General features: G+C 27.3%; 1 protein-coding gene across 9 annotated transcripts; it reads right to left on the bottom strand.

The window, feature by feature from the left end:
* Nucleotides 1-915: 915 nt before the first annotated feature.
* On the bottom strand, nt 916-25,877 carry LOC145198634 (NACHT, LRR and PYD domains-containing protein 3-like). 9 transcript variants are annotated; one of them, XM_090076320.1, is made up of 8 exons: nt 23,964-25,877; nt 19,888-20,019; nt 12,349-12,509; nt 11,616-11,916; nt 11,308-11,361; nt 8,589-9,929; nt 4,730-4,759; nt 916-1,586 (listed from the first exon to the last, which is right to left on the bottom strand). In XM_090076320.1, exons 1-8 carry the CDS (start codon nt 23,989-23,991, stop codon nt 1,015-1,017), a joined length of 2,619 nt encoding a protein of 872 aa, XP_089932446.1. In that variant the 5' UTR covers nt 23,992-25,877; the 3' UTR covers nt 916-1,014. The 9 variants fall into 9 exon arrangements, with proteins under 9 accessions (XP_089932446.1, XP_089932445.1, XP_089932447.1 ...); XM_090076319.1 differs by having other exon boundaries at nt 25,260-25,877; XM_090076321.1 differs by lacking the exon at nt 23,964-25,877 and adding an exon at nt 23,806-23,952.
* Nucleotides 25,878-27,152: the final 1,275 nt, after the last annotated feature.

Raw genomic sequence — 27,152 nt, 5'->3', positions numbered from 1 at the left:
GTTGACCTACAAATATCGATCTTGTTTTTGGAATAAGCAAAAAAATTTTCAGACTTTTAGAAGACGTAGTTCTAGGAATAGGCCAGTTAGGGGTCAGGGGCGGGATTTTTTGTCAGAAACTTTTTGCAAATCATCCTCATTCAAGTTCATTATCGACATTCTAGAAATTAGAGTATGCCCCATACCTCTTTGAGACCTATCTTGAACAAAATTTTTTTCGGACTTTTTTCACTTAAGATCATTTTAATTACTATGGAAACGGCAAGTGTAAATTATATGAAAAATGAAATCAGTTAATATAAATGATTAGAGTTGAAAAAAACTTCATTAGAAAACAACCAAAAATTTCACGAAACAAATTATCTAATAAAATTCAAGTATTTTTTTACAAAAAAAGAATTTCTAAGCTATTATCTTCATTTGAGAAAAAAAAAATGTCTACCGTTCGAACTTTTTTTTCAATTTTCCAAATTCCAATTTTTTTTTTACTTCTTAACAACTAATAAAAAAAACTTTCCGTTCTCAAAAAATTTCGAATCTCATCTTAAAAACTCGATTTTTTTTTTAACTGTCACCATTGATATCAACATAAAACCAAGGTAATCTTTTTATATTTCCATTATTATTATTACATCAAATTATTATCATTTTATTCTATTTCTGTGATTTTCTGAAGAATTTAAGAAACTTTTTGAAGTTTTAATAAACAACAAATATTTGCAACAAAAACTCCAAATAAAAATGTAAATCGTTCCATTTTTTCTCCACTTTTCATGTTTCATAAGAAAATGGTTTTTTTTCTTTTTAAAATTACTTAACATTTCATTTCATAAATAATTCTTGCATTACTTATTTAACATTTAACCTTTCTATTTAACATATTAAAAATATTTAAACAATCAAAAGTATTTCGTATCACTTCAACTTTTTCAACTCTTTGATGTTATAAAAACATTCTTGAATTACATATACTTTTTACATATTTGCAGTTGTATTTATTTTTTATTTAACATTTTAAACATTTTTTCGTGTTTCTTTAAACTCTTCGATGTTGTTAAAACATTCTGCACAGTGGTCGGTAGAAATCATCAACCTCCTGAAATTCGAACCACGAAGCCATTCGCAAATATCTTCAATGAAGTTCGTGTCGTCGTGAAGGTAAAGGTTTAATTCATCAGCGAGTCGAATCCACGGAAGAAAGAAACCTTCGAACTCGTTCTTTGATACGAAAGTATAATGGGTGCTTATCCGCAACCATTCAATTTTATGTATCGGCGTCCATCCATCGATCTTCACTGGATGATTTAAATTGACATCACGAACGTTGGTAGAACTTAAAATGACAAGTTTTTTCTCATCCTCAGATAAAATATTTTTATCAACCCATAAATGATTCAACTTGCATCCTGCTTCAAAAAATTTCTGCATGAAATATTTCTCATGTGAAACTTCAATAGCAGTTTTTCCATTTTTTATAACAATCCCCCACCGACGTTCATTAATTGATCTTTTCAAGTCCTCTGTAATCGACGCCTGCGCTTCAAAGAAGCATTCCAAGAACAATTTTCGATCAACTGAAGAAAGACCTTCATATGAAGAAAAGTAGCATATTAATATTATTGTTAATATTTATTTGTTTGCAACAAAAAATTAATCAAGATAAAATTTGAAAAATTTGAAAACGCAATATCGTGTTTAATAAATATGTGGATTTTATTTTTATATCAAAGAGATTAAAACAGTCCAAAAGATCACAAATTTCAAAAAAAAAATTTTATTTGTTAAACATTTGTTAAACAAATAAAAAATTTGCGAAATACAGAATCCAAATATTTTTTGAAACTTGTCGTACGCAAATCTCAAACTTTGGTTGCGCTTCTACCAATAGAAATACGAATAACAAATAAGCCAATCAGAAACTTAGCCAAAAGAATTAAAAAGCGCGCTATTTGATTTTAAAAAGAAACTAAAACATTTCAAATTTATAACTTTAGGCAAAGAGACATAAAGTAATTGAATTAACTGAGCTTTTTATCGCTTTTTCTCTAAAATCCAAACTAATAGAAATATAATCTACTCAAAACTAATTTTAACAACTACATGACACATAACAACAAAATCATAAACACTTCTTTCACGCCGTTCATTCAGAAATCAAGAAGAAAATGCACATAGAAGTTTGCGATTTTCATCAATGAAACAACTCAACTCCTGCGGCGATGTTCTCATTTGAAAAACGTCCGTTTGCTCACAGGTTGTTTTAAAATATCAAACAGAGTGAGGATTTAGTTGTAATTGAAAACTCGAACGTGGAATCTAGAAATACAGTTTGCATTCGTTCTCTTGGCTCAGTTTATCATATTACGCTTTACATATTCTCAGTTCTCCTGAAAATCTCTACATTCTTTTTATTCTCATTTTTCCTGAGAATATTTGAGCATCTCATCACAATTCTTAAAAGTAGGAATGCGATTGAAGCTTTTATACTTTTTTTAGTATTTTAAACAAACAAAAAATACTTGATTTCAATTTTGTAAAAATAGAGAAATTTTTGCATTATAATAAAAATATCTATAACTCAACTCTTATCTTTCTATCTAAAGTTATGAGAGACTTTTGGTTAACAGAAGAGTTTGCTTCTGTTAACCAAAAAAGTCATAATATACAGAATGCAGGTAAAAAATGTTATTTATAAGTGAAATTTTAAAGTGCGGCTTTTCATTTTTAAATTTAAATCAATATCATAAGAAAAGCAGTCAGTCTGACTAAAGAAGACCACATATTGAATAAGTCTGCTAAAATCTGATTAGTTCAACGCTCTATATAATTTGTTTCGTTTCATCGTTAAACGTAATATTATCATTAAACAATAATATCATTAATATCGTAATAGTATAAATAAACAGAAGGTACTTTAAACATTTCCTATATATTGCATATTACAATCCCAAGGGAGCCATTATATCTCTTTCGACTATATTTTGCAACCTTATTACAAAAAAGATTTCAATTTTCGTAGATTTTTAAATATTGCTATCCGCGTATGGTACACATTGGATACAAGCTTATGTATTAACTGCAAAGTGTAAAATCCAAAACGATGCGTTGAAATAAGTGATTAAAAATATTCTCTAAGACTTAAAAACAGGGTTTGTCTCGCTGCTGCTACAAAAGTTCTAGAAATATCAAAAGATCATTTCAGCTCTTTACAGCCACACCCCTAATATTTTTATTTCTGAAAAACCCAACATCGAGTAACAATCTGTTTTACAAAATTATGACAAAACGTCGCCAAATATTTTTTTTGAAATTTCTAAAAAATCACATACTATTTTTCCTTACACCCCTCAAATATTAAATATAAAAAAGAATTTCTTAAAGTAACTTTCAATTGAAACATTAAAACTCTGATATCAAAAACTCATCTTTTTGAACTCTTGTTACATTTTCAGGGGGTAAAAACTGCATGATAAATAAAGCCGACTTTGAGTTCAGATTCAAAGTGTCGTTTTTTAAGGGAAAAATTAAGTTCAACAAGTCGATAAAAATACAGAATAGAACTGTTAGAGTCGAAACAAAAGCGATGCGCTTTATTTTAGCGGTAAACTTATTTTTTCTTTATTGAAAGAAATAGCTTACAAGAAAATAAATAACTAGAGACTTGGCTGAGAGGAGAAAAAGGAGCTACTACCCTCCCAGCAAAGCACACAACGCTGAAACAACGTTGATCAACGTCGATCAACGCTATTTCAACGTTGTGTGCTTGCTGGGCTATCTTATCTATTTATTTTAACCAAACATCCTATTTTTCAAGTGGTGAGAAGTAGTGGGTGGGGGAGGAGTGTTTTTAGAGAGAAGTTTTTTAGACAAAAGAGTTTACATAAAACTAGAATAAGAGGTTGTTTGGCTGTATCGCCCTCTTGAATTGATCTACTGATAAGGTCAAACGAAGTCAATTTTCGAAGGCTAGTAAAGTAAATCACAAGTGTAAAATAACTCTATTTGTCAAAAAGTTGCTGATGGTCTTTTGTCGCAGTGAAAATGATTTTCAAAAAGAATTTTAACGGATGAGTGAAAGCAATACTTCAAGTAATGTTTACGGTTTCAAATTTACAAGGAAAATAAAAGTTTTTCAACATAAACATTTACAATTATCTTCTACCTATTGATACATAACAAATTGATAACTAATAACTATTTTCTCACAATTTAACAAAGTAATAAAACTGACACTGAAAAGGAAACCTCAGAAAATAGAAAATATGTTAAAACTAAAGTTTATCATAGAACGAGGCTATCAAATAAAACTGACAAAACAATCCATCTACTTAGATAATAAACGCAACTGATAATAACATCATTTACACTACAATTAGTAAAATACTGAATCTTTACAATATACTGAAAGTCATGAGAGTCATTTTCTTCCTAAAACAGACCGAAAAAACTCACGTCATAAAAATCTTCACTACTTCCCTTCAGCTTTTGAAACTTTCTTCAAAAGAGTTTCTTCCCTTGTTTTTATAGAAAAAGGAGCATTTTTAGCTAGAAATGCTAAATGGTATTTTGCAAATGAGAGAAGAAAAGTAGTCGAACTCATTAATTATTTTAAATTTGTGGCACGGAAACGAACCGAAGAAATGTACTTGAAAATAAAGCAATCGCATTTTTAAAGCATTGATCACGTAAAATCTTCCCTAAACAAATTAAAATAATAAATAACTCTTACCACTACTCGGACGAACTTTTAGTAGAAAATCTAAGAAAAAAAGTATCAAATTTTATTATATAGAAAAACTTCTTATTTAATTAGAAATGAAAATAAAAAAAGGAAGGGGAAATAAATTTAAATCGTTTATCCTGTGGCTCGTCGAAAATTCAAAAAGTGAAATTTGTTAATTGATATTTTTTGGCATAAGCAACCAATATTACTATATTAATTAAACTCCATTTACTAGCTAAAAGAGAAAAAAATCATTTCTAACTGAAGCATAACTAATTATTGAAAACTTTACAAAGTGCAATAGAAAGTTGTGATCATAGAAACATCAAAAAATTAAGACTAACATTAATATTTTGTTAAGCTATTCTTAACATGGCATTTTGTTAATAACCTTTTGACATCGTTAAAGAGACCACATTATGGTCAAAAACATTAAAATGGTAGAGAAACTACAAAACATTAAAAACGCCTCCTGCCTCTGGAACGCTTATATAAGTCGATTTCAAAATAAAGATCAAAAAGGATTTATATTATAGATTGCGTACATTTACATATCAATACTTATTCATTCCCTGGTAATAAGGAATGCACATTTTTGTCCAAAATTTTAATTATGTTATGGTCTTGTAATCTTCAAAAGTCAAAATTGGCATTTTTCTGTGATCAAAAAAAAAAAAAATTCTGGTCGTGTAATAAAGTCAAATATTGGAGTTAAATTTTTTATGGTCAAAAACAATATAACCACCTTTAAACTGTGCATACCGTTTAAACGATTACTTTAATCTATTTTTAAAAATCAATATTTTTTATTATTTTATTCATTTTGACATATATTTAAGAATCTTGAAGCAAAAAACATATACCTTTCATTTTTAAATTGATATGCATATTAATATGATTAACAGATATATGTTATGTTCATGTCTGAAATCTTTTTTAAAGGAGCATTTGTTGCAAATACTGGTCAATATGTTTTTTTAAAAATGTCTTGTTAACAAGTGATTTAATTTACTTTAAACATCTGCAGAATTTTTAATATTTTAAAGGAGGATAAACAATTTAAATTTTGTAAATCTTAAATTGTAATAAACACTTAAAAGAAAAATAAATTCATACTTTCACTTTATACAACTTTATATAAGGGGGTTAAATTATTTAGAATTTAATTACCTAAAATTTAACTTAAAAAAATTACTTAATCTTAATTTATTCTAAGTTGATGAGTAGACACCTTAGTTAATAATGTGTAGCAGTACTTTTTACTGGAAATAATACAACATATAAAGTAAACATCAACATAAACTTGAAACAATAAAGATATAACATTTAAAGCAGAGTAAGAACACATCAAAAAGATGTTAACAAAATCAAAATATAAATTATTTGATTTTCTCTGTGGCAGTTATTGATTGCAGCATGCATATTAAACTTATTTTACACTGCTAAGCTAAAAGATTTTCTTTTTATCATGTTTTTAATTTTTAAATTATTTCAAAAACTGTTCTTCTAAAAACCATTTGTTAAAAGCATTTTTTAAAAACAAGTTGCGATTTGAAGTTTTACAAAAAAAAGTCTTAAAAATATTTTTCGTAACTTCAACTGAATAAATTGAGATGGCATTGATTACATTATTTCTAAGTTAACTTTAATTAACTTGAATTTGCTTTAACATTGATGAAACTATTTTTAACTTCTAATAAAGGAATTTTATTGAATATTAAATTTGAAAAAACAAACTATAACCAAATGTTTGAAGTTAACAACCTTGTCACCAATTTTGAAGTAGAAAAATGATCTTTTGAGCAGTAAGAGATGTTAAAACATCTGTCACAGCCCAAAATATAATTTTTTTTTTTCAATTTAACAAAGTTAAATTGAAGGGAAAAACAATAATTTTATACCTATATATAAAAATTATATCTTATATATATGTATATGTATGTATATATATAATTAATCTAATTATAGATTTTACATACTTTTATTCAAAAAATACAAGTACAAGAGTGAAGGAAAAAGTTATTACCTCATCTAAAAATTTAACATAATGTTTCTGTTTTGCTCTAATTTTGTTCAATTGTTTTGACTAAATAAACTTTGAAATAAGCAGCAAGTGTGTTAAGTACACTGCAATCTTTAAACTAAAAAAACCCGCATAATTCACTTGAAGAAAGATTAGTTTTACATAATAAATAACAAAGTTGTATGAAAAAAATTTTCAAAATAGTATTCGCGAATGCTATTAAAATATTTTAATAAACATTTAAAATGTTTATTAAAAGCCTAATAAGTCTTTTATTTTAACTAAAAACTGCAATAAGCTAAAACCACTTGTTCAATCTGAAAAAGCATGAAGTCAGTTTCTCAGTATAATCAACAGTTTGAGATTCAAACTCAATTTCTTTGAATCTCAAACTGTTGATTATACTAAGACCCTGTTTACATGAAAAAAAAAATGCAACATTTTTTAAAACATTTTTCTTTTAAAATTGTTTTATATTGTATGAGAAACATCTTTTAAATATTGAATAATTTATCCTCCTTTAAAGTATTTTTTCTAACTTTATTACACTGCATATGTTAAAGATAACAAGTTTTTGGTGGCTATCATTCTTTTGTTGTTTCATTTTTTTTCAGTGGAAAAGTATTTTTAACTTAACAAATCATTACTATTATTGATTTTATTATTATTTTTGTTTTTATTATTTATTATATTAGCACCTTCATTATTATTGTTTAGAAGTAAGTTCAATGAAAAACTCACAATTTTTTTGTAGTGAGTGCTTGCTATCATAAAAACACCAACATCAATCATCATCCATCATCATCATCATCATCATCATTATTGTCATTGCCATTGCCATCACAATCATCATCATCATCATCATCATCATCATCATCATCATCATCATCATCATCATCATCATCATCATCATCATCATCATCATCATCATCATCATCATCATCATCATCATCATCATCATCATCATCATCATCATCATCATCATCATCATCATCATCATCATCATCATCATCATCATCATCATCATCATCATCATCATCATCATCATCATCATCATCATCATCATCATCATCATCATCATCATCATCATCATCATCATCATCATCATCATCATCATCATCATCATCATCATCATCATCATCATCATCATCATCATCATCATCATCATCATCATCATCATCATCATCATCATCATCATCATCATCATCATCATCATCATCATCATCATCATCATCATCATCATCATCATCATCATCATCATCATCATCATCATCATCATCATCATCATCATCATCATCATCATCATCATCATCATCATCATCATCATCATCATCATCATCATCATCATCATCATCATCATCATCATCATCATCATCATCATCATCATCATCATCATCATCATCATCATCATCATCATCATCATCATCATCATCATCATCATCATCATCATCATCATCATCATCATCATCATCATCATTGCTTTTGCAGCATAAGACTCTTCAAGTACATTATTTACACTTTCAGTTTGTTATTTCAAAGTAAATTATTAAGATCTCTGATTGATCTTTGAACAAATATGCAAAACTTTACCTCACACATCACATTGTATTCTGTCCTCTCTTACCCCTTACAACCAAACAAGTAAACGCAACATAAATGCAAACTAAAACACTAATCTCAAACACATAAAAATGTGTTGCAAGGCCTACCAAAAAGGTAAAAAACAATAAAAAATTTCAACCAGTTTTTGAAAACTCTCTGTCCTGGGACTATACAAGAAATATCTTATAAATCCACAAAGTAAAATAATAGGAAAAGATATAACTTAGTATTTAAACTTACTAAGGACTTCTAGTAACAACGAATGCTTTTCTTCTCTTGACTTCTTTATTTTGGCAATAAAATTTACAAAGCAGCTGGAATCTCTATTAGCTAATCCACATATCATTGGCAATAAACTTCGAATTCTTTTGTCTCTCATAATCTCACTTGGAGTTAAACAAATGTATGCATGTACAGATGCACAAAACTCCATTAAAGTGATGTGAACAAACTGATACCGATAACCAGCATGTGACTCAATTTTTTTAATGAAACGGAATACTTTATCATCATCATGATCATTAAAGTTACCCATCTGTTTCTTTTTAGAGTCAGTGAAAATAACTTTGCCTTGCTTCAGCAACTTAAAAGCAATTTTACAAATTTTACAAATATATTCCTTAACACTTGCACTTTCCATCACCTTCCAAATTGGTTCCTTATTTTTGTTAATGTGTTTTTGTAAAAAGTATAAAAAATTGCAGCAGTATAACTCCGTCATAGTGTTAAATGAATAATACTTTTCCGATGTAGAAGTAATGATTGAACACATTACTGTTAAATAAAATGGCACAGATGCCATTGCTTTTGCAGCATAAGATTCTTCAAGTACATTATTTTCACTTTCAGCTTGATTTTTGTGTGTGTTTTTCTCTATATAATCATTAATTCCATCATTATTGAAACCCATTATTTGAATGACTATCTTTTCTTTCTTATTCCAGTTCTTGCATTTTAATATTGCATCAACTCTTCCAGCAATAATAAATTTGGCTTTACCAAAGTTTAAAGTATCTGCTAATGCATTAACAATGGGATGTTGACTAAGTTTTTTTGAATCGTGTTTTAAAAGTTCATCTAACCATAAAAACTCATCCAACCCATCTACCAAAAACAACATAGAGAGATGAGAAATATTAAAGCCTTTAACAAAATCTTTGTAAAAAAAATTCAGCAGCTTATCAATGCTGCCAATACCATCATTTAGATTTAACTGTCTGCATTCCAGAAAAAACACTAGATCTATACTTTTCCATATTGAACCCTTTGCCCAATCAAGTAGGCATTTCTTAAGAAACAATGTTTTTCCAATACCAGCAATCCCAGAAATCAACAGTAAAGAGGAATTTACTGATAACACTTTTTGCAAACATATTCGTTCATGACTCAAATGTTTTTGAAGAAAATCTTTTCCTTCAGAATTATTCGCAGCATCTTTTTCCACTTCATTTGCATCAACCAAAGTTAGTTCTACAAACTTATCAGAAAGTTCAACATCAATAGGGGTTATCATTTTATGTACAAGTTGCTCTGTTGTTTTATAGATTTTAAGATAATAGGTTTTCAGTGCTTTGCTTATATCTAAAAAGAAAAGTTTTCATATAAAGGTACCATTATGAAGTTTCTTTTAACCATAACAGCCCAGTTTTATATGCTAAACACCTCAATCAGTTAATGCACAAACATTATATGGTATGGGGTTGCAAATTTGGAAAGTTGTTGGAAAATTATAATTTATTGATAAAACAATGAATACTAATTTGTTAATTGCTGTATTGGACACAAGTTTAAAACATTCACCTCAAAAACATAGATGAGGAATTAATTTTTTTGCTTCAACAGAACAATGACCAAAAACACAAATAACTACAAGAATAATATAAATGATAATAATAATAATAATAATAATAATAATAATAATAATAATAATAATAATAATAATAATAATAATAATAATAATAATAATAACAATGATAGGAGTAATAATAATAATAATAATAATAACAATGATAGGAGTAATAATAATAATAATAATAATAATAATAATAATAATAATAATAATAATAATAATAATAATAATAATAATAATAATAATAACAATGATAGGAGTAATAATAAAAATAATAATAATAATAATAATAATAATAATAATAATAATAATAATAATAATAATAATAATAATAATAATAATAATAATAATAATAATAATAATAATAATAATAATAATAATAATAACAATGATAGGAGTAATAATAATAATAATAATAACAATAGTAACAATAGTAATAATAGTAATAATAGCAATAATAATAATAATAGTCGTAATAATAAAATTAATAATACTAACAATAAAAAAAATAATAAGAATAACAAAAATGATAATAATAATAAAAATAATAATAAAATTAAAAATAATAATAAAAATCAACCACCAAATAAGACTGATTTATTTTCATGTTTAATTTGATTTATTTTCATGTTTATTTTCATGCATTTTTATTTTTTTTAGTTTTCAAACTTTATGTTTAGAATTTTGCTTGGCATATCTATATGTGATGTTAGAAAAATTATTCTGTGCTGGAAATTGAAAAAAAACTCCAGTTTACTTCCCTGAACTTGGACAAAATTATTGTAATAAAGTAGAGAAAGAGTTCTACCATGCAGTAGAACTGGAGAATATAATTCATTTGAGAATATTTTAATCTAATTAGAGTTGTTTAAACCTGTCAAAATTACCCTGGGTTCCCTTACAATTGATGGGAATGGATGGGAATCATGTCATTTAATCATTAATCAAAAAAAATATTTAATAGAACTGATTGAATGGAAATAATTCTTGCATGAGTTAAAATCTCAACTGCAAAAATGTTTTGTTGATGTGATCTGATGTTTAAAAACATTTAAAAAATATTCAAACAATAAGATTTTGCATACTGCCAAATAACTTACAACAACTAACCTACTTTATCTTCAATGGATGGCTTCACTGAGTTTTCTACCTCAAATGATTTATCTAATAAGTATTTTATCAAAAATGAGCAACACACTTAAACATTCTAAATATTGTTTGTGTAAAAAATAATTTCAACTTCTACTACAAAAAGCAAAATATAAGAGAGAAACATTTTAAGAATCTATTTACTATGTTTATTACCTTCAGAGTATATTCAGAATAAGAAAAAGAAAAAGAAAAAGAAAAAGAAAAAAAGAAAAAAGAATTTCTACAAGAATTTTTACTTTAAATGTATTAAAAAAATAAGTTTGTACTTGATAACTTTTCCATCACTCTTATCAAATCTAATCTATTTATCTTGTATATTGCATTCGCTAAAACATTTAATGTAGGAAACCTTTGTTGGTTTTTCCATGCATTAAACATTCTGTGTGCCTTCTCTTCCATATCATAATAGTCAGCATCTATCACATCAAGTTCATTAATACTGACTGATAAGAAGCGTCCCAATTTCTGCCAGTCTTTCCCAATCATTATTGCTAATTTTAATAGAAGTTCTGAATTGTCAAGGATATCACTCATTTTTGCTTGATCTTTCATCACATTAAGTTTTTCCTGAAAAAAAAAACAAACAACTTTATAAATATTCTCTGAATTTTTCCAATACCATTTGTTAAAATAGAGTAAAAAGTATAATAAGAAATTCTTAAAGTGAAAACAATCTTATTTTTCCACTTTACCAGATACTAAAGCATGAATGTTTTTGTAAAAAAGAAAGTTAAAACTTTTAGATGAATATACTAATTTTAATTTTGCTTAAAAAAGTTAGAGGTTGGGGGAGGAGGAAGGGGCCACTAATGACTTGTAAACAGCCAATTTTTTAAAAAATTATGCAAACCGTTCTACCATTATGGTAAATGGTCTAACTCCCCTTATTATCCCTTGGTTTAAAAAGTAATAATATTTAAAACATATACCATGCCTTTAAAAGCATAATATATTTTTTAAAGTATGATATAATACAAATAAGAATATACAAAAATATACCTCATTGTCACCAGCAGCTGAGTAATTATAAAGGACAGTTCGTCTTGGTGATCCTCCATTAGAAGGTGATGCTAGTGCAGGTTGGGATAAATTATGATCAACTGGTATAGAAACAGCTGTTTTACCACATTCCAAATCAACTTGAGATACCAATGGTTCACCTATAAATAGAATTTATGCTATTTACAGCTAAATGTTATATTTACATGTGAAAAAATTTCTAGCCACATAATATACATTGACACAGTAGGAAATTCAAAGAAATCTTCACAAATAATAGCATTATGAATGTTTACATTTAGTTCATAGAAGGTTGTGGGAACATAAACATGACTTGACATACGCAAACGCAAATTTGTGAGAGTAATAAAATTTGCAAAGGAAAGAAGAACTTCTCATGAAATTTCATGTTGAAATTGCATGCATCATTGATAGCAAATCAAACGTGAACAATAATGTTGTAAATTAAATTTGTGGATATGCTACCGAAAAGCATATCCACAATGGAATTTTACAATATTTCTGGAACAGCTACTCAAAAATGAATTAGGGAAAAAATATGAAAACTGGACCCACTTTCCCTGATTTGTTTCAAAAAATTTCCATTGCATAAGTTCTTTAAAACTACGTTTGAAACAAAGGAAAGTATGAAAAAAAATTATTTTTTACAAAAGAACACTAAAAAGTATCTACTTCTTGCTTTAGGTTATTTATTTGATATTGAATAATTATTTCACCATCCAACCCAAAATAGATTTTAGTTTAATTCAAATCTGGTGATCATGTTGGCCAAGTTTATCAATTTATTTCATTTTCTTTCATCCAAGTTTAATCTTACCTTGTAAAACTGCCACCATTAGTTTTTGATCAACCAGCTGATGTCAGCTGATGGAACTATGCTGTTAAACAAACCTAGTCATATCAATTAAAGCAGTCCCAATTACCAGTACTATCCACCTTGGTACTATAATTGGGAATCTGTAAATTACCGGTAAATATTTACTGGTAAATCATGGTTATTTTATGGAAAAAATATTTACCGGTTTTTTATAAAACTACCGGGGTTTTTACCCACTGAAAAATTAAACAAAAAAGTGTAAATTATTTTTTTAAAGATATTTGTTTTTCATCTTTTTATATATTACATATATATATATATAAGAAATAACCTTTCAAAAAGCAAAAACTATCAAAGAATTTAGCACTTATTCGTGACCTTCTCTTTGTAGCAAAGCAACCGGCAGCACTAAATGCTCTTTCACTTTCAACAAAAGTTGGAGTAATAGTTTTAAGTGTCGACAATAGTGTCTTTAAATTTTTTTTGTTCTTTTACCATTACTTACATACAAAGGTTGAACTCTTTGGACAATGATTTGAATTTTTTATCACTGCTATCTTTTCCAGCAAGAGACTGACTTATGGTCAAATCTAATTCTTCTTCAAATAGCAGGTTCAGTTAACTCTCAGGATTTGATGAACTGTTGTAAGAAAGCTCTAGGTTTCTTACTGAGTCAGTTATTTCAAATGTCTTAATAAAGCAAGAAAATTGCTCTGTTGTTTTTCTCTGTATCTTTTTAATACAGCTTCTTTCATGCTTCCTGCAAGATAGGGTTAATATCTTCTAACTTGCTGATAATGACATGGATAGCTCCATGTGTAGTAAACAAAATAGCTTCTCTGCTGCAAATTTTTTTCAAGACAATTTCTAATGGCTCAAGATTCAAAACTTTAATGTTCAAAAGTTCAATTTATTCACTGGTAAACTCAAAGTTTGTTCCAATCTCTTTAGAAACAACATAAACAACATCTAAAACCGGGAGAAATCTCCTGATCATGATCATCATGCTGTTCCATTTTGTGTTTACATCTATAAGAAGAGAGTTTTTTTGCCATACTTCTCTTGAACTTTTTTGTGAATAAAATTGTTTTTTACAGGGGATTTTCTAAATTTTTTCACAACATAGCTGACTTTAGATATAAGAACTAGTATATCTGGAGCCATATTTCTAGGATTCAATTCAACCATGTCTAGGACAAAAGGTACATTTAAATCCACATCATTATCTTCTTCCTCCTCTATATCCATGTCAATTTCTACCTTCTTGTCCTTGCTCTTTTCGTCTTCTATGTCTGCATGTTTCATTTAAAACACATCAGTAACTGCTTTTGGCAGTTACTGATGTGTTTTAAATGAAACATGCAGACATAGAAGATAATTGTATATTAATAAATTATAATAAATAAATTTAATAGACCCTAAATATGATTCTTTTACATTTGTCAAGCTTTGTCTAAAGATGGTGAGTGTTTTAAATATTTGTAAAAACTTTCTAATTTTTCAGAAGCTAAACTGCAAAAAGGGATTTACGATGGGAAGCTTCACTGCAACTTTAAAACAACAATACAATAGAAAAAAAAAAGGCTTTGATATCATTTAAAGAAGCTGTGAATAGTAGTTATGAAGTTTTTAGGCAATATAAAAGCTCCTAACTATGAACTTATTGTAGCTAATATGATAGATGAGTTGTCTGCTGAGGCCTAAAGTTTACTTCTTGCACAACCATCTTGACTTTTTTTTAAAAAACTTTTTCAAAAACATTTTAATTAGGACATAAAAGAGATAACAAAACCATGTCAAGGAAGGTGGAATATCAACATAATTGATGATTACTGTTGGTCATTTCACAGAGAACAACAAAATGTATCACATCCAAGAAAAAGGTTTACAAGAAACTTTACAGAAAAAAGGGATATGAAATGTTAAAATATAAGCACCAAAAATTAACGAGATGTAATTTTATAATATTGTAAATAAAAATTGTAACCTATTACAAAGAACTTTGGCATTTAAATCTTTAGGTATCAAATTATCTGTATTGAGAAATATGTAATAAAATGTCAATCAGAGAGAATTGCGGATAGTAAAAAACTGATACTAGATATGGTCTCTGCACACAAAAATACATAAGACTTTAGATGAATTGCTTTAAAATGTTTTTAAAAACATCTTTTAGTTCTAGTACAAATTAACTCAAAACTTAATCATTTGGACATTGTTGATAAAGTTTTTTTAAGAAAACTTCAATTTTAGATTTTCTCTTGACAAAAATCATAATTTATTTTATCAACAGCAACATCCACATTATGATCAATTTGATCAACAACAGTATTTACATAATTAAAACTAGTGCTACATGCAAATATTTTCCATTATGATGCCACTTTATCTTTTAAATTATTCACTATCCTTACATCCATTCCTAAATAAAAATTATTTATTGCCTTCTGTACTCTAAGAATTGTAAAAAATGTTTTCTTCAACTTTTAACCAGAAAATAAACACATTCCAATATGCTTAATTATCAATTTTAGCATGAAGACTATGAAGTAGAGAAGTTTTACTGAAACAAGAGTCACAACTCTCATCATCACAAACAACTTGAGAATGAAATAAACTGCACAAAACTTAAGTTGTTTAAACTTTAATTAAATGAATGACTGACTATGAGAACTGAAATTAAAAAACTGACATGAATACTTTCTCCTGTACAAATCTAATTGTCAACAAGATGCAAATATAAGGGTAAACGGGGGGAAGGGAGGGGGGAGGAGAAATAAAGCTAAATGTAACAGCATTTAAATTTAGAAACATGTTTCTTTTGAAATCAAGATTGATTTATTGATAAATGAATAAGTCATTCAAGATAAAGAAGAGGATAAATATATTAACTATTTTATATAAAAATTACCAGTTCAAATTTTAAAAATATTAACTATTTTATATAAAAATTACCAGTTCAAATTTTATGAATTAAAAACTATCGTTTTTTAACAAAAAATAAAAAAGTGCATATTTTTAAAGTTTTTTTTAATAAACTTTTTAATTTGTGTTTTTTATAAACTTTTTTTATTATTTTTGAAATTTTTATAAAATTTCACTTCTTTTGAGACCCAACATGATATGGTTTTAAAAAACTTTTTTTTTCAAAATATTAGGGACTCGTCTGATGTTTAAGGGTCTTGAGCGACCCCTAAAAATTTTTTTTATTCAAAAATTTTTTAAATTTAGTATTTATTTATTACATAGAACACATTTAGCAGCTGTGCTCAGACATTTTTTAAAAAAGTTGTTTTTTGGACATGTCTAGTATACTTATTTCCATTAGTTAACAACTTGAAGGTCAAGCAATATTGTCAAAATGAGACACATTCTAAATATTCAAAAGAGGTTAACTGTCTGCTTTTCTTGGTTGCAGTACTTTTTTAACAATTATTAGGAAAATATTTTTGCTTTCAAGCACATTCAAGCTTCAAGATTTTTCATTTTATTGTCACACTGTCATTTTTACGCCCAAACAATAACGCAAGTTTCAGCTTGTAAATTATCATAAGAAATCCCATCAAAATAAAAAACAGAAACATATTATAAATCTGGGCTATGGAGTCGGAGTTGGAGTCGTGGAGTTGGAGCTCATTTTGGCTGAGTTGGAGTCAGAAAAATTGTACTGACTCTGAGTTTAGTTTAAGAAAAATCTTTCAAAGTTTCATAATTCTCATAAGGATTTTAAAGATGTTATTCATTAAAATTTTTTATGTTCTGTCAGTCTAAAGCACAAGTATCAAACTCTAGCCCTCCAGTTGTTACAAAACTGCAAGTCCCAAGATGCTCTGAAAGCTGTACAATATCCAGACACAATGGGAATTGTAGTTTACAACAACTGGAGGACAAGGAGTTTGACATATTATTTTAAGGCCTTTAAAACAGTGATAAGCAATAGGGTATTTTGTTGCTTATCACTGAGAATCATAAATCACCTCCCTTGCGCTCTCCTCTACCATCCCTTAAACTAGATAACTTTATGATGCTCCAACTCCTGACTTAAATTGTCTGACACTGTGCTGCATATTTTTTCTAGAAAGCTAGGCGTGCCACCACCAAGTACCAAAGAGCTACTCCACAAACAAAAAGACTGTAAGTATTCAATTAACTTTGCATTAGAAAGACTGTAAGTATTCAATTAACTTTGTTTCTCTGGAGAGAGAGAGTAGTAGAAAATTAGTGATTGAAGAAGCTGTTAAACAAAAAGATGAACTTAAAGAATCTCTCATGGGACCCTTTGTGTTTCTTAACAGAGTGAACTATTTTGCAACCAATGTCTAATTTTGTTTTGAAAAAATGAAGTAGTTATCAAGACATTGGCAGAAAAAGACACCAAAGCTCATCATACCAGCAAATTTCTCCAGGTCTTAGTAGAAAAGATTCTTAAAGAATATGAACTTAAAGAAGAACAATTTCTTTCTGTCCAACTGACAACATTTCAATCATGATTTTGACAAATTCATAATGTTATTAGCGGCTGCAAAAGAGTTTATTGCATAACAAGAGTTCAGAAAAGTTGTTTGCAAAGAAATTGTTTTCTAATAAATTTTGTTTAAAGCACTAAGTGGTTGGATTATTTGTATCATATTGATGAAATAGCCAATGTTAACATCGTACTACAGTAAATTTATTGTTACATATTGGTTACTTATGAAGGAGTTGGAGTCGGGAGTCGATCCATAATAAAATCAAGGAGTCGGAGTTGGAGCAGCAGCTTACCGACTCCACAGCCCTGCTATAAACTGCAATAAAATATTATGGGGTTTGCAATTTCTATGATCACTATTATATATATTAAATCTTTGTATTTCATTAATGCAAAAATTTAATAGTTTTTTCTCATAATCTAATGATTAACCTAAAACTTACTTTTATAAAAAAAAAAAAGACTTAGATCAATCATTTTGTTGTGATAAATTAAAAGAAACGTTGTGAGAAATTAACTTTTATTAAAAAAGCACTAATAAATCTTTACTTAAACTTAAGTAAAAAAACACTTTTAAATTGACATGTTAGCATTATAAACTGTGATAGCAACCTTTTAATTCAGTTTTTTAACTCAAAATCTTTTAATTCACTTTCAAAAAAGATAACACTTTTCGGATGCACAATAAAAGATTTTTCTGCCAAAGCAAAAAAAACTGGCATTTTATGAAACATTTTTAACACAGCTTCTAACTGTCACTGAGGCTGCTATTCAATAAAAAAATAATAACTAAAAGCTTTTTATTCATAAAAAATTAAAACTGTACTTGCTTTTATCCTATTCATCTTTTTCAATACAATTACTTAAGCATCATATGTTGGAGACTCATAATATTTTCTCTACAGACATAACATTCTGCATGCTAAATAAATAAAAATTCAAAAATCCAGAGTTTTATCTAGTTTGAAGTATGTTTAGGTGGTAGCTTTGTCCATTTGAGGTTTAACATGGTTGGAACTTTAAAAATATACTCAAGAGTATTAACACATTCACTTCTGATTTTTAATCTTGTGAGGTTCTTACTTTTTTAATAACAGTTTGATAATTATTTTGTGTAATAAGTTGTTAATGTAAAAATTGCATTCTTTAAACATAGAGAATGTAAAACATTTATAAAAACAGAATTAAATTTTAAAAAAATTTTTTTTAGCTAAGTGTAAAAGACACTCTGCAAGTAAAATTTCTCTTCAACTGAACAAAACTTTAATTTATGCAGCCTCTTTTTTTTTGTTTTTTTATATAAGGAAATATGTTAATATACTAAAACTGTTCCATCAATTTTTTAACTGAAGATTACAATCCAATATTACAATACAAAAATATTGCAATATTTTTAGATTTATTTAATGTTTCAATCAGAAGACAGAGAAAACTTCATTCATGTGATAAACTTAAGAAGCAATGAAAATTACTTGAAAAACTTAAACTTAAAAGTAAATTAAACAATTTTGATAAATTTTTATTAAACACATTTCATCATTTAAAGTTAAGTAACAACTTTAGAAAAACAAGATTGAATGGATAACAAAAACAACAAGAAATGGATAACTTTGAAATCAAAAATTTTTGTATATAAAGTTTGAAAATGCCAGGGACAGTTTTTAAAGATTTAACTTTAACCAATTTGTTTTCTTATCATAAACTTTTATCTTTTTCTTTAAAAAAAAAACAACAAATAATTTAATAATATTATTGCATCATAAAAATTGTAAAAATCATAATGGTTTTTGAACAACCTGTTACTTATTACAACCTCTATGCTATGTGCGTTACATAATATTTTATTACATACATGAATATATAATGTTCAATTTGCAAACATACATAGATGCATACATAACATATAAATAAACATACATATACACATACATGCATATACAAATAAACAAAATATTTAAAATGAATATATTTAACATAATAGTTCATTCTAGGCTGCTTGTATTTTCATCAATATGTTTTTTTCTATAATTTTCACAATCTTCAGAATATTGACAGTGCTCTGTTATTTAAATACCTTTGATCATTTTTTAAGTGTCATATAAAAAAGATCAATATTTGTCAAAAATAAAAGATGGTGAAAACTGAAAACCTAAAACAAGTCTTAGAACTATTTTCTCATAAAAACTAAAATTTTCTTTAACAGTACAATAAAATTCTTAAACATTTCTTGTACCTTCATGATTCAAAGAACTTGCTGATGCCATGTTGGTGTCAGTAACATTGTATAGAGCATCTTTATATTCTTGGGTGTCAACAATAGTTTGTTCATCCTTTGTTTTAATACAGCAGCTGTTACCCATAGAACCTAGTGTGCCAAAAGCAAGAATGTTCTGTAAATAAATGCATTTTAATGTATATCTTAAGTTCTTTAATTTATATTTATATGAAAGACTGACAAACACAACAAAACCTGCAACAAACTTATAATGAAAAGTTGGCAAGCATAAGGTGGAATGAAGTGAAATGTAACAAATAATCAATAATTTATGAGATAAAAACAAAAATATTTTTTATAATTCCCTATAAATGAATGTCATGTAACTGAGAATTTGTATTAGATTGCTACTGTATTACTGTTATTTGTTATTTAATGTAACAAAAAAAAGTAGAGAGTCTTTCTTTGAGAAAACATCAATGAATAAAAAAACTTCTTTTCTTTTTAACACAATTGTCAAAATTCATCAGTAAAGTAATTTAGAAATAACATTTTCACAAAAAATTGTTTTCATGAAAAACTCTCTCAACTCAATTACTGTTTCTAAGAAAATATTTTTATTGCTAAAATACCTGCATACATTTATGTACTATAATTTAAAAAATTTGAATATATAGTTTCTTTGTGACTTGTACCTTATCCTGTGGAATAGATAAATCAAAACTTTCCTTAAAAAAAAAAAAAAGGAGAACTTCAATTGCATATTGAAATACATGAGGAGGCACTTTCATAAAACATTTAGTACTTAATTTATAATATTTACTTTAAGAATAGTAAGATAATCACTTGTGAAAGGGATTTACTTACCTAACTTCTAAAAAAAAAAATCACTTGTGAAAATCTCTTGTTAAGGTGATTGCTTCTAAATGTTTTTTTACATTTACAGTAAAATCACAAGCAAACTCCATCTTAATTACTTAAATCCCTTTTCAATTCCTAAAAACAACTCATCCCTAAAAAAAAAATGCTAAGTATTTGTTTTTGATTTTTCCATTAACAATTAAATACAAGTTTCTTTAAGTTTTGTAATATAAATTGGAATTTATCAAGTTTGTAAAAGTAGAATTCTTTAAGAGTTTAAAACACCAAATGAATATGGTGTGGCAAGTTAACATTCATAAATCTTTTTTTTTTTTCAATAAATAATTTTAATGGATTTAATCAAATAGCAATTCTGTGTTGAAACAAAATAATATAAATTATGTGAAGCATCACAAATTTATTTCAGGAATCTTACAATTGTCTGTCTAAACATGTAAAATAATTTAAATTCAATTTATTCAATCAAAATAACGATTTAATTGAATAAATTGAATAATCAATAATTATTCAATAAAAAAAAACTCCATCTTTTGACATAAAGTTTTTATTTCATTTTAAAGCAACTTTATGATAACTTTTTGTCAATATTTTATGAAGACATAAATATTTAATGTTGACTTTTATAAATATTTTATGAATCTTTTAATATTTTATAACTTTTATAAATATTTTATGAGTTTTTTAGAGTTTTATGACTTTTACAAGTACTTTTTGATGACTTTTATATATTTTATTTTAGATTTTTGGCAGGAACTATCTTCTGAATGAACTTAAAGTTGTGGCGTCTGTATACCAGGAAGTCAGTTTTTAGTTATTGAATTTTAAATGACAAATTGGTTTGGTAAACATTTTTACTTCTAAGTGTTTAAAGTTTTAAAAAAGATTAAATTCGCAACAAGTAATAATATTCGTTAAATAATCCGAAAAGAATTAAAAAAAAACAAAACAAACTTAGGGGCTGTTTACATGAAAAGCGGGCTAGCTTGTTTGCAGGGCTAGCCCATTTACCAAGATCTCGACGTAGTCTTTATTACAACTTAATTTTATTTTGCGTTTATATGATTAAGAGAGCCCGGCAAGTGAGATCTCACTGTTTTTTGCCGAGATCACGGCAATCGGGTCATCCTTTGCCCATATAAACAGCCCTTTAATAGTGAAGCCCTGTTTGGGAAGACCTTTTCAAGCCAGTAACTTTTCAGTCACCAAAAAGTAATTTTTATTAAAACTAGATGCCTACCAAATTGACAATTTATCTTTCTCAAGTATAGGAATAAAAAGAGTGTGAAGTCTTACACAACACAAATAGAATCATCTATTCATATTTTAAATACTCCCAAAAAGTGGTAACATGATATTAAAGTGACAGACATAAATATTTAAGACTAAAAATGGCGCACAATCGATTACTTTCAGCAAAACATTAATTTTATTTTGTCCAGGCTTCAAGTGTGTGAAATCGAAAGCCTTTTCCCTCCTAACATTTTCTCAAATAATTTCACAACTAGACATATTCCGAAAAATTGTAAGTGGGGAATATTTTCTATTAAAAACAAGATTCACATGTCATAAAAAAACCTTGAAGTCGTAGATTTAAAATGGGAGTTAGGCGCCAACGACCGGAATGGTCCGATAGCTCTAAGCCTCCGTTTTACATCTACTAACAACGGTTGGTATTTTAGTTAGTACGTGTTTACCACAGTGTTCACCCAACTGAAAATATAAAGGCTAGGAAAAAACTAAAAATATAAAATTGGTTGGCCCGAACGAACTGTTATGAGTATTTCAAACTGCTGACTATCTTTAACCCCAGTGCGAAAAGTGTGCAATTTTAAAAACGTTGTTTCTAAAAGAAACTGACCAGCATAGTGCTATCCAACTAATAAAACATGACGCGGATTTATTTGTGAGGAGCTAATTACCAGATCGGATTTTCTTTAAAACATGTCTCTAAAACAAAAGCAGGTTCAAGCCAAGGCACTTGCTCCGGTTCCCAATTTATAAGGTAATAGCTCCTAATTTATAAGTAACGGTTCCTAATTTATAAGGTAAGTTGCAACACCATCGTATGTGATTTACTTTGTGTCAAGAAACCTGAAATTGATCTTCATCTGCTCATAGACTCCCAGATCCCTGCTCTTTGAACACATTTGGCCTTGAGTTTACTGGTACCACTAAATATAGCTGAAAGAATAAAATTTACCCTCTTTATTTTTAACAAATTGTCAAAGAAATTGAAACATAAGAATCCTAAACTTTTATGCTTGAGAAAGTACTGTGTCAATCAGCCTCAAATTTGCCTCAGGATTTTGTTTGAATCAAGAATGTGTTTAACATCTAAAATCTGCTCAGCGATGCTTAGTGACTTAAAGTTTCGCTGTAAATTTTGATTCTTTCTAAATTATTTGTATTTGATACAGTGAAAAGAAATTTTTTTTTTAAATATATAAAGGTTTGAATGAGAATATGATAACCAATCAGCTCTATGATAAATAATGTTTTAAACTCAACTCTTTATTGTAATAATGAAACATTTTTTAACATTATAACTTCACTTTTTTACTCTTTTTGATTATTGTTATTATATTTTAAAAAGTCAAAGACTAATGGTTCATACTAAAAAAAAAATTAAGAAAATATCATTAAACCATGCTGAGCAACTGTAATTGATACGCAACTCTTAAAAAATGATTATTTTCATTGCCACCTAATGTTAAAAAAAACTTATTTTAGCATCAGAATCTTCAATCAGCAATTGAAAGGAATCGAACTCCTGGAAGTTTTGCTTTACGTTTTAGAATCCAAATACAAATTTTTATATTTTAAATAAAAAACGGAAATAACATAAGTGGGAGACCAAACTTTAACCCCCCAAAAAGACAAATAATGATAAGTTTTTACATTAAAATTACACAAACTTGAACACAAAATTAAAATATTAGTTCAAGGATGACCATCAGCACCATTTGAGATTTTGTTTATGGAAGATTTTTGTAAAATTAGTTTTTAGTAAAATTTTAAATAATTAATAATACAACTTTTTAAATATATATTCACCTCAAAAAGCTTTCGATATTTTCGCTGATTAAAATCAAACTCAAAAGAAATAATACTGTCCAACTTTAGTTTTATACTTAAAATCATTTAAACAATATTCAAACAATAGGAATTTGCTTTTTAACAAAAAAAACCTTTATAAATCGCTAACAACTTACTTGGTTTCGCTTCGGAAAGAGGTTTCATGGAGCTTTCAGTTTCATATCCAGATGATTTATCTTAAGATTATATTTATCAAAAAAGAATAAACTGATAAACTTTATAAAAAAATACATCTCTTAGGAATTGCCAATAGACATGATTTAATTTAAACAACATAAGTCATACTTTTTTGTGTCTATATTTTCATTCAACCTATTTATTATTTCTTTAACCTATTTTCTGAAAGTATTTTTTAAAATATCAAGTTTCGGAAAATCTTGCTAAATTCGAATTACATAAAGTTTTTTCTCAATCGAAACAGAAAATTTCTATTGTAAGAATAATCACAATGTTTCTTAAAGATTTCATCGAAAGTTGTAAAACTTTTTTTAATTAAATGGAATGACGTTTTTTTAATGGTCTGCTCAAGTACGTGTTTATATTCTTGCTAAAACGGTTATGACCACACTCTAAGATTTTCGATTATTATCGTGATCTGCACAAGTATCAGTATGTATAATTTTGCAAATGACATGAATTAATCGCAAAGATTTCAGAGCTGTTAGAGTTTGCTGTAAATAAGCTGTAAGGACATACAGCCGTGCGTGGTGCCCACCGAAGATACTTATTCATAAGTAACAGTTGAGAGTTAATTCCTTTTGAAATCGATTGAGAAAAACAAAAATTTTCAACGAAAACCTCAGACCTTCACCTGTTTACATTATACCATTCTATTTGAACTTCTCAGCGTCCTGTTTAAGCAAAATTTTTTACACATTTAAAAAAAATGAAGCTGTTAAATGAAGCTGTCAAATAAAAAAAAAAAATGAAGCTGTTAAATGAAAGAATAAGAAATGAGGATTAAGTAATTTAACTCCTTTATCTAACTTTAAAAAAGTCATCTTTTACAGAATCTCTGATTATGTATACTTTAGTTGGAATATTGGAAAAAAACTTCTAATCTGCATAAGACTTTCTCACAATATACGTATTGATATAAAACCAAAAGAACGTTATCCTATTACAACTGCTCAAAATTCTTTAGCTTTAAGTTAAAATTATTCGGGATGACAAGAAGTGGAAGCAAAAACCAAACATAAAACAAATACGGAGGAGAACACACTCTCTTACACAACTCGTCTACTAACGACAGCTTATTGAAATATGTGTTCTACATAAAACCTAGAAACTGATTTGGTTTTCTTCAAATTATGAGAAACAAAAAGTGGAATTAGATTATAATAATAAAATAAATTCAATTAAATATTAAACTCATAAAAGAATTTTTTAAATTTTAAAATATTTTTATCTACCTTTGATCCAGCATCTTTTTCCAATATGGTTCTCTATTTCTCTTAATATCCTTATCATATTTTCTGCCTTACATTCATATAGTTGATGCCCCCCCCCCCTCTTCTTTTCTAAAATGATGAAAGATAATTTGTAAGATGGAGGCAGGTAATTTTCAGTTTGTATCGGAAAGATTGTTTTCCTGCACGAATTAGTATTCTGATAAATTTATATAACTTCTTGCATGCTTCTGAAATTAGTAAGAAACGAATTTTAGACCTTTATATAACTTTTGCCATTTCACATTTTAACTCACCCGCCATATTTTTCATCAATCCAAACTATTTATATATAGTCGTCAATCCAAACCGTTTACATATATAACCTATCATATATATATAGCCTTTTTAAGTCAAAACTTTATATAAATCATTTGTGCATTTTTCGCTCATTTTCCATTCATATGATACCATATTGTCCTATTTTTCGTTTTCTGGAGCTCTGCTGTCAGTTTTAACATGGTTTCACGCGAATTTCTTATATTTAGTCTTCTGCAATCATTTTAAGTAGTCGAAGTATGAGAACAGTTAAATTTCAGTTAAAACTATCAACGTAAAAGATGATAAAAACATACGATAAGTTTTAACACGTTGTTGACAAAATTTTATTGACAAACGGACTTAAATCAGCACGATAATCAACAAAACAAATATAACGATCATAAATCTAAAAATCATTCATTTAGACAAAGTAAATGCGACCAAATCATACTTTAACTAATAAAAAAAAAAGTTTTTATTCAAGTTTAATGTTAATCAATTTTATATCATAAAATCAAAAATTCAGAGCAATAATTTTTGTCAAATAAATTAAACTTTTGCATGTTAATGGTAACATTTACATATTAATTTATATGAAACAACCCCCTAATGGTACTTGAAATTTTATAACCCTGAAAAATAATCTTTTACTGTAGCAATTGTATGAAATCTAATTATGTTTTCAAAACTTGTGTTAATTCAATATTAATTTGATTGGTCAATAAGCGCTCCTATTTCTGTTTTCTTAAGTGATTTAAAGTAAGAAGAAGTATTTAAGTGAAATTCATCTTGAGGTTTGAGAAAAACTATTTGAATGCAACTGAAAGATTTAAATACTAAGTACAAATTGTTATTGCTGTAAAAAAATCGGCAACTTGGACTGTTTTTTCCTTCTTTCAAATATTTTTTACTAAAATTTAAATCTACACAAAAACAAGAAAAAAAATTAAAACGATCAAAACTGCTGCTTAATTAATGAAATAAAAATCTTTTTCACAAAAGGAGAATTTACTTTGGAGTATTTATCAATCTTTCCAAATCATTTGATAAAGTTAACCACAAGTTTCTGTCATTAAACTTGTTGGACGTTACTGACATGCACGGTATTAGAGGCGTAATAAACAGGTGATTGTAGTATTACCTATGCAACTTATTTATTATGAAAGTGGAAACCTCGAAATGTCTCATTTTAATCTTTTGCAAAGCTCCTCAAGAGGCAATGCAGGAGCTTCTTTGTTAAACTTACGTCATCTCTTGGTGGCGTCAAAAACTCTCAACTTTATGTATCTCTGCCAGTTTTAAAAAATTTGCTCACAAAAGCAAACTTGTCAAATCTGGCAAAGACACCAACCTTTCATTGAAGTAAACTCAGAGTTAAGAATTGACTTTGAGATTTTTAAATGCGCTTCAACAACTTTTTTTTTTTTTTTTTTTTGGTAGAGCCGTTGGACCGCGAACTTGTCAAATTGGTTTAGTAATAAACCTTTAAAACAGAACGAAAATAAAGTTTTTGCTTAACTAAAAATTATTGATATTCATTTTTGTGTGGTTTGATATTCATTTTTGTGTGGTTTATTAAGATTTACACAAAATACG

The sequence above is a fragment of the Hydra viridissima genome, unplaced genomic scaffold, assembly GCF_058129835.1.
Source record: "Hydra viridissima isolate aposymbiotic clone 2 unplaced genomic scaffold, HvirCarnegie_v1 scaffold_1, whole genome shotgun sequence".
In the NCBI taxonomy this organism is placed as follows: Eukaryota; Metazoa; Cnidaria; class Hydrozoa; order Anthoathecata; family Hydridae; genus Hydra; species Hydra viridissima.
This window is presented reverse-complemented; position numbering and strand designations above follow the sequence as displayed.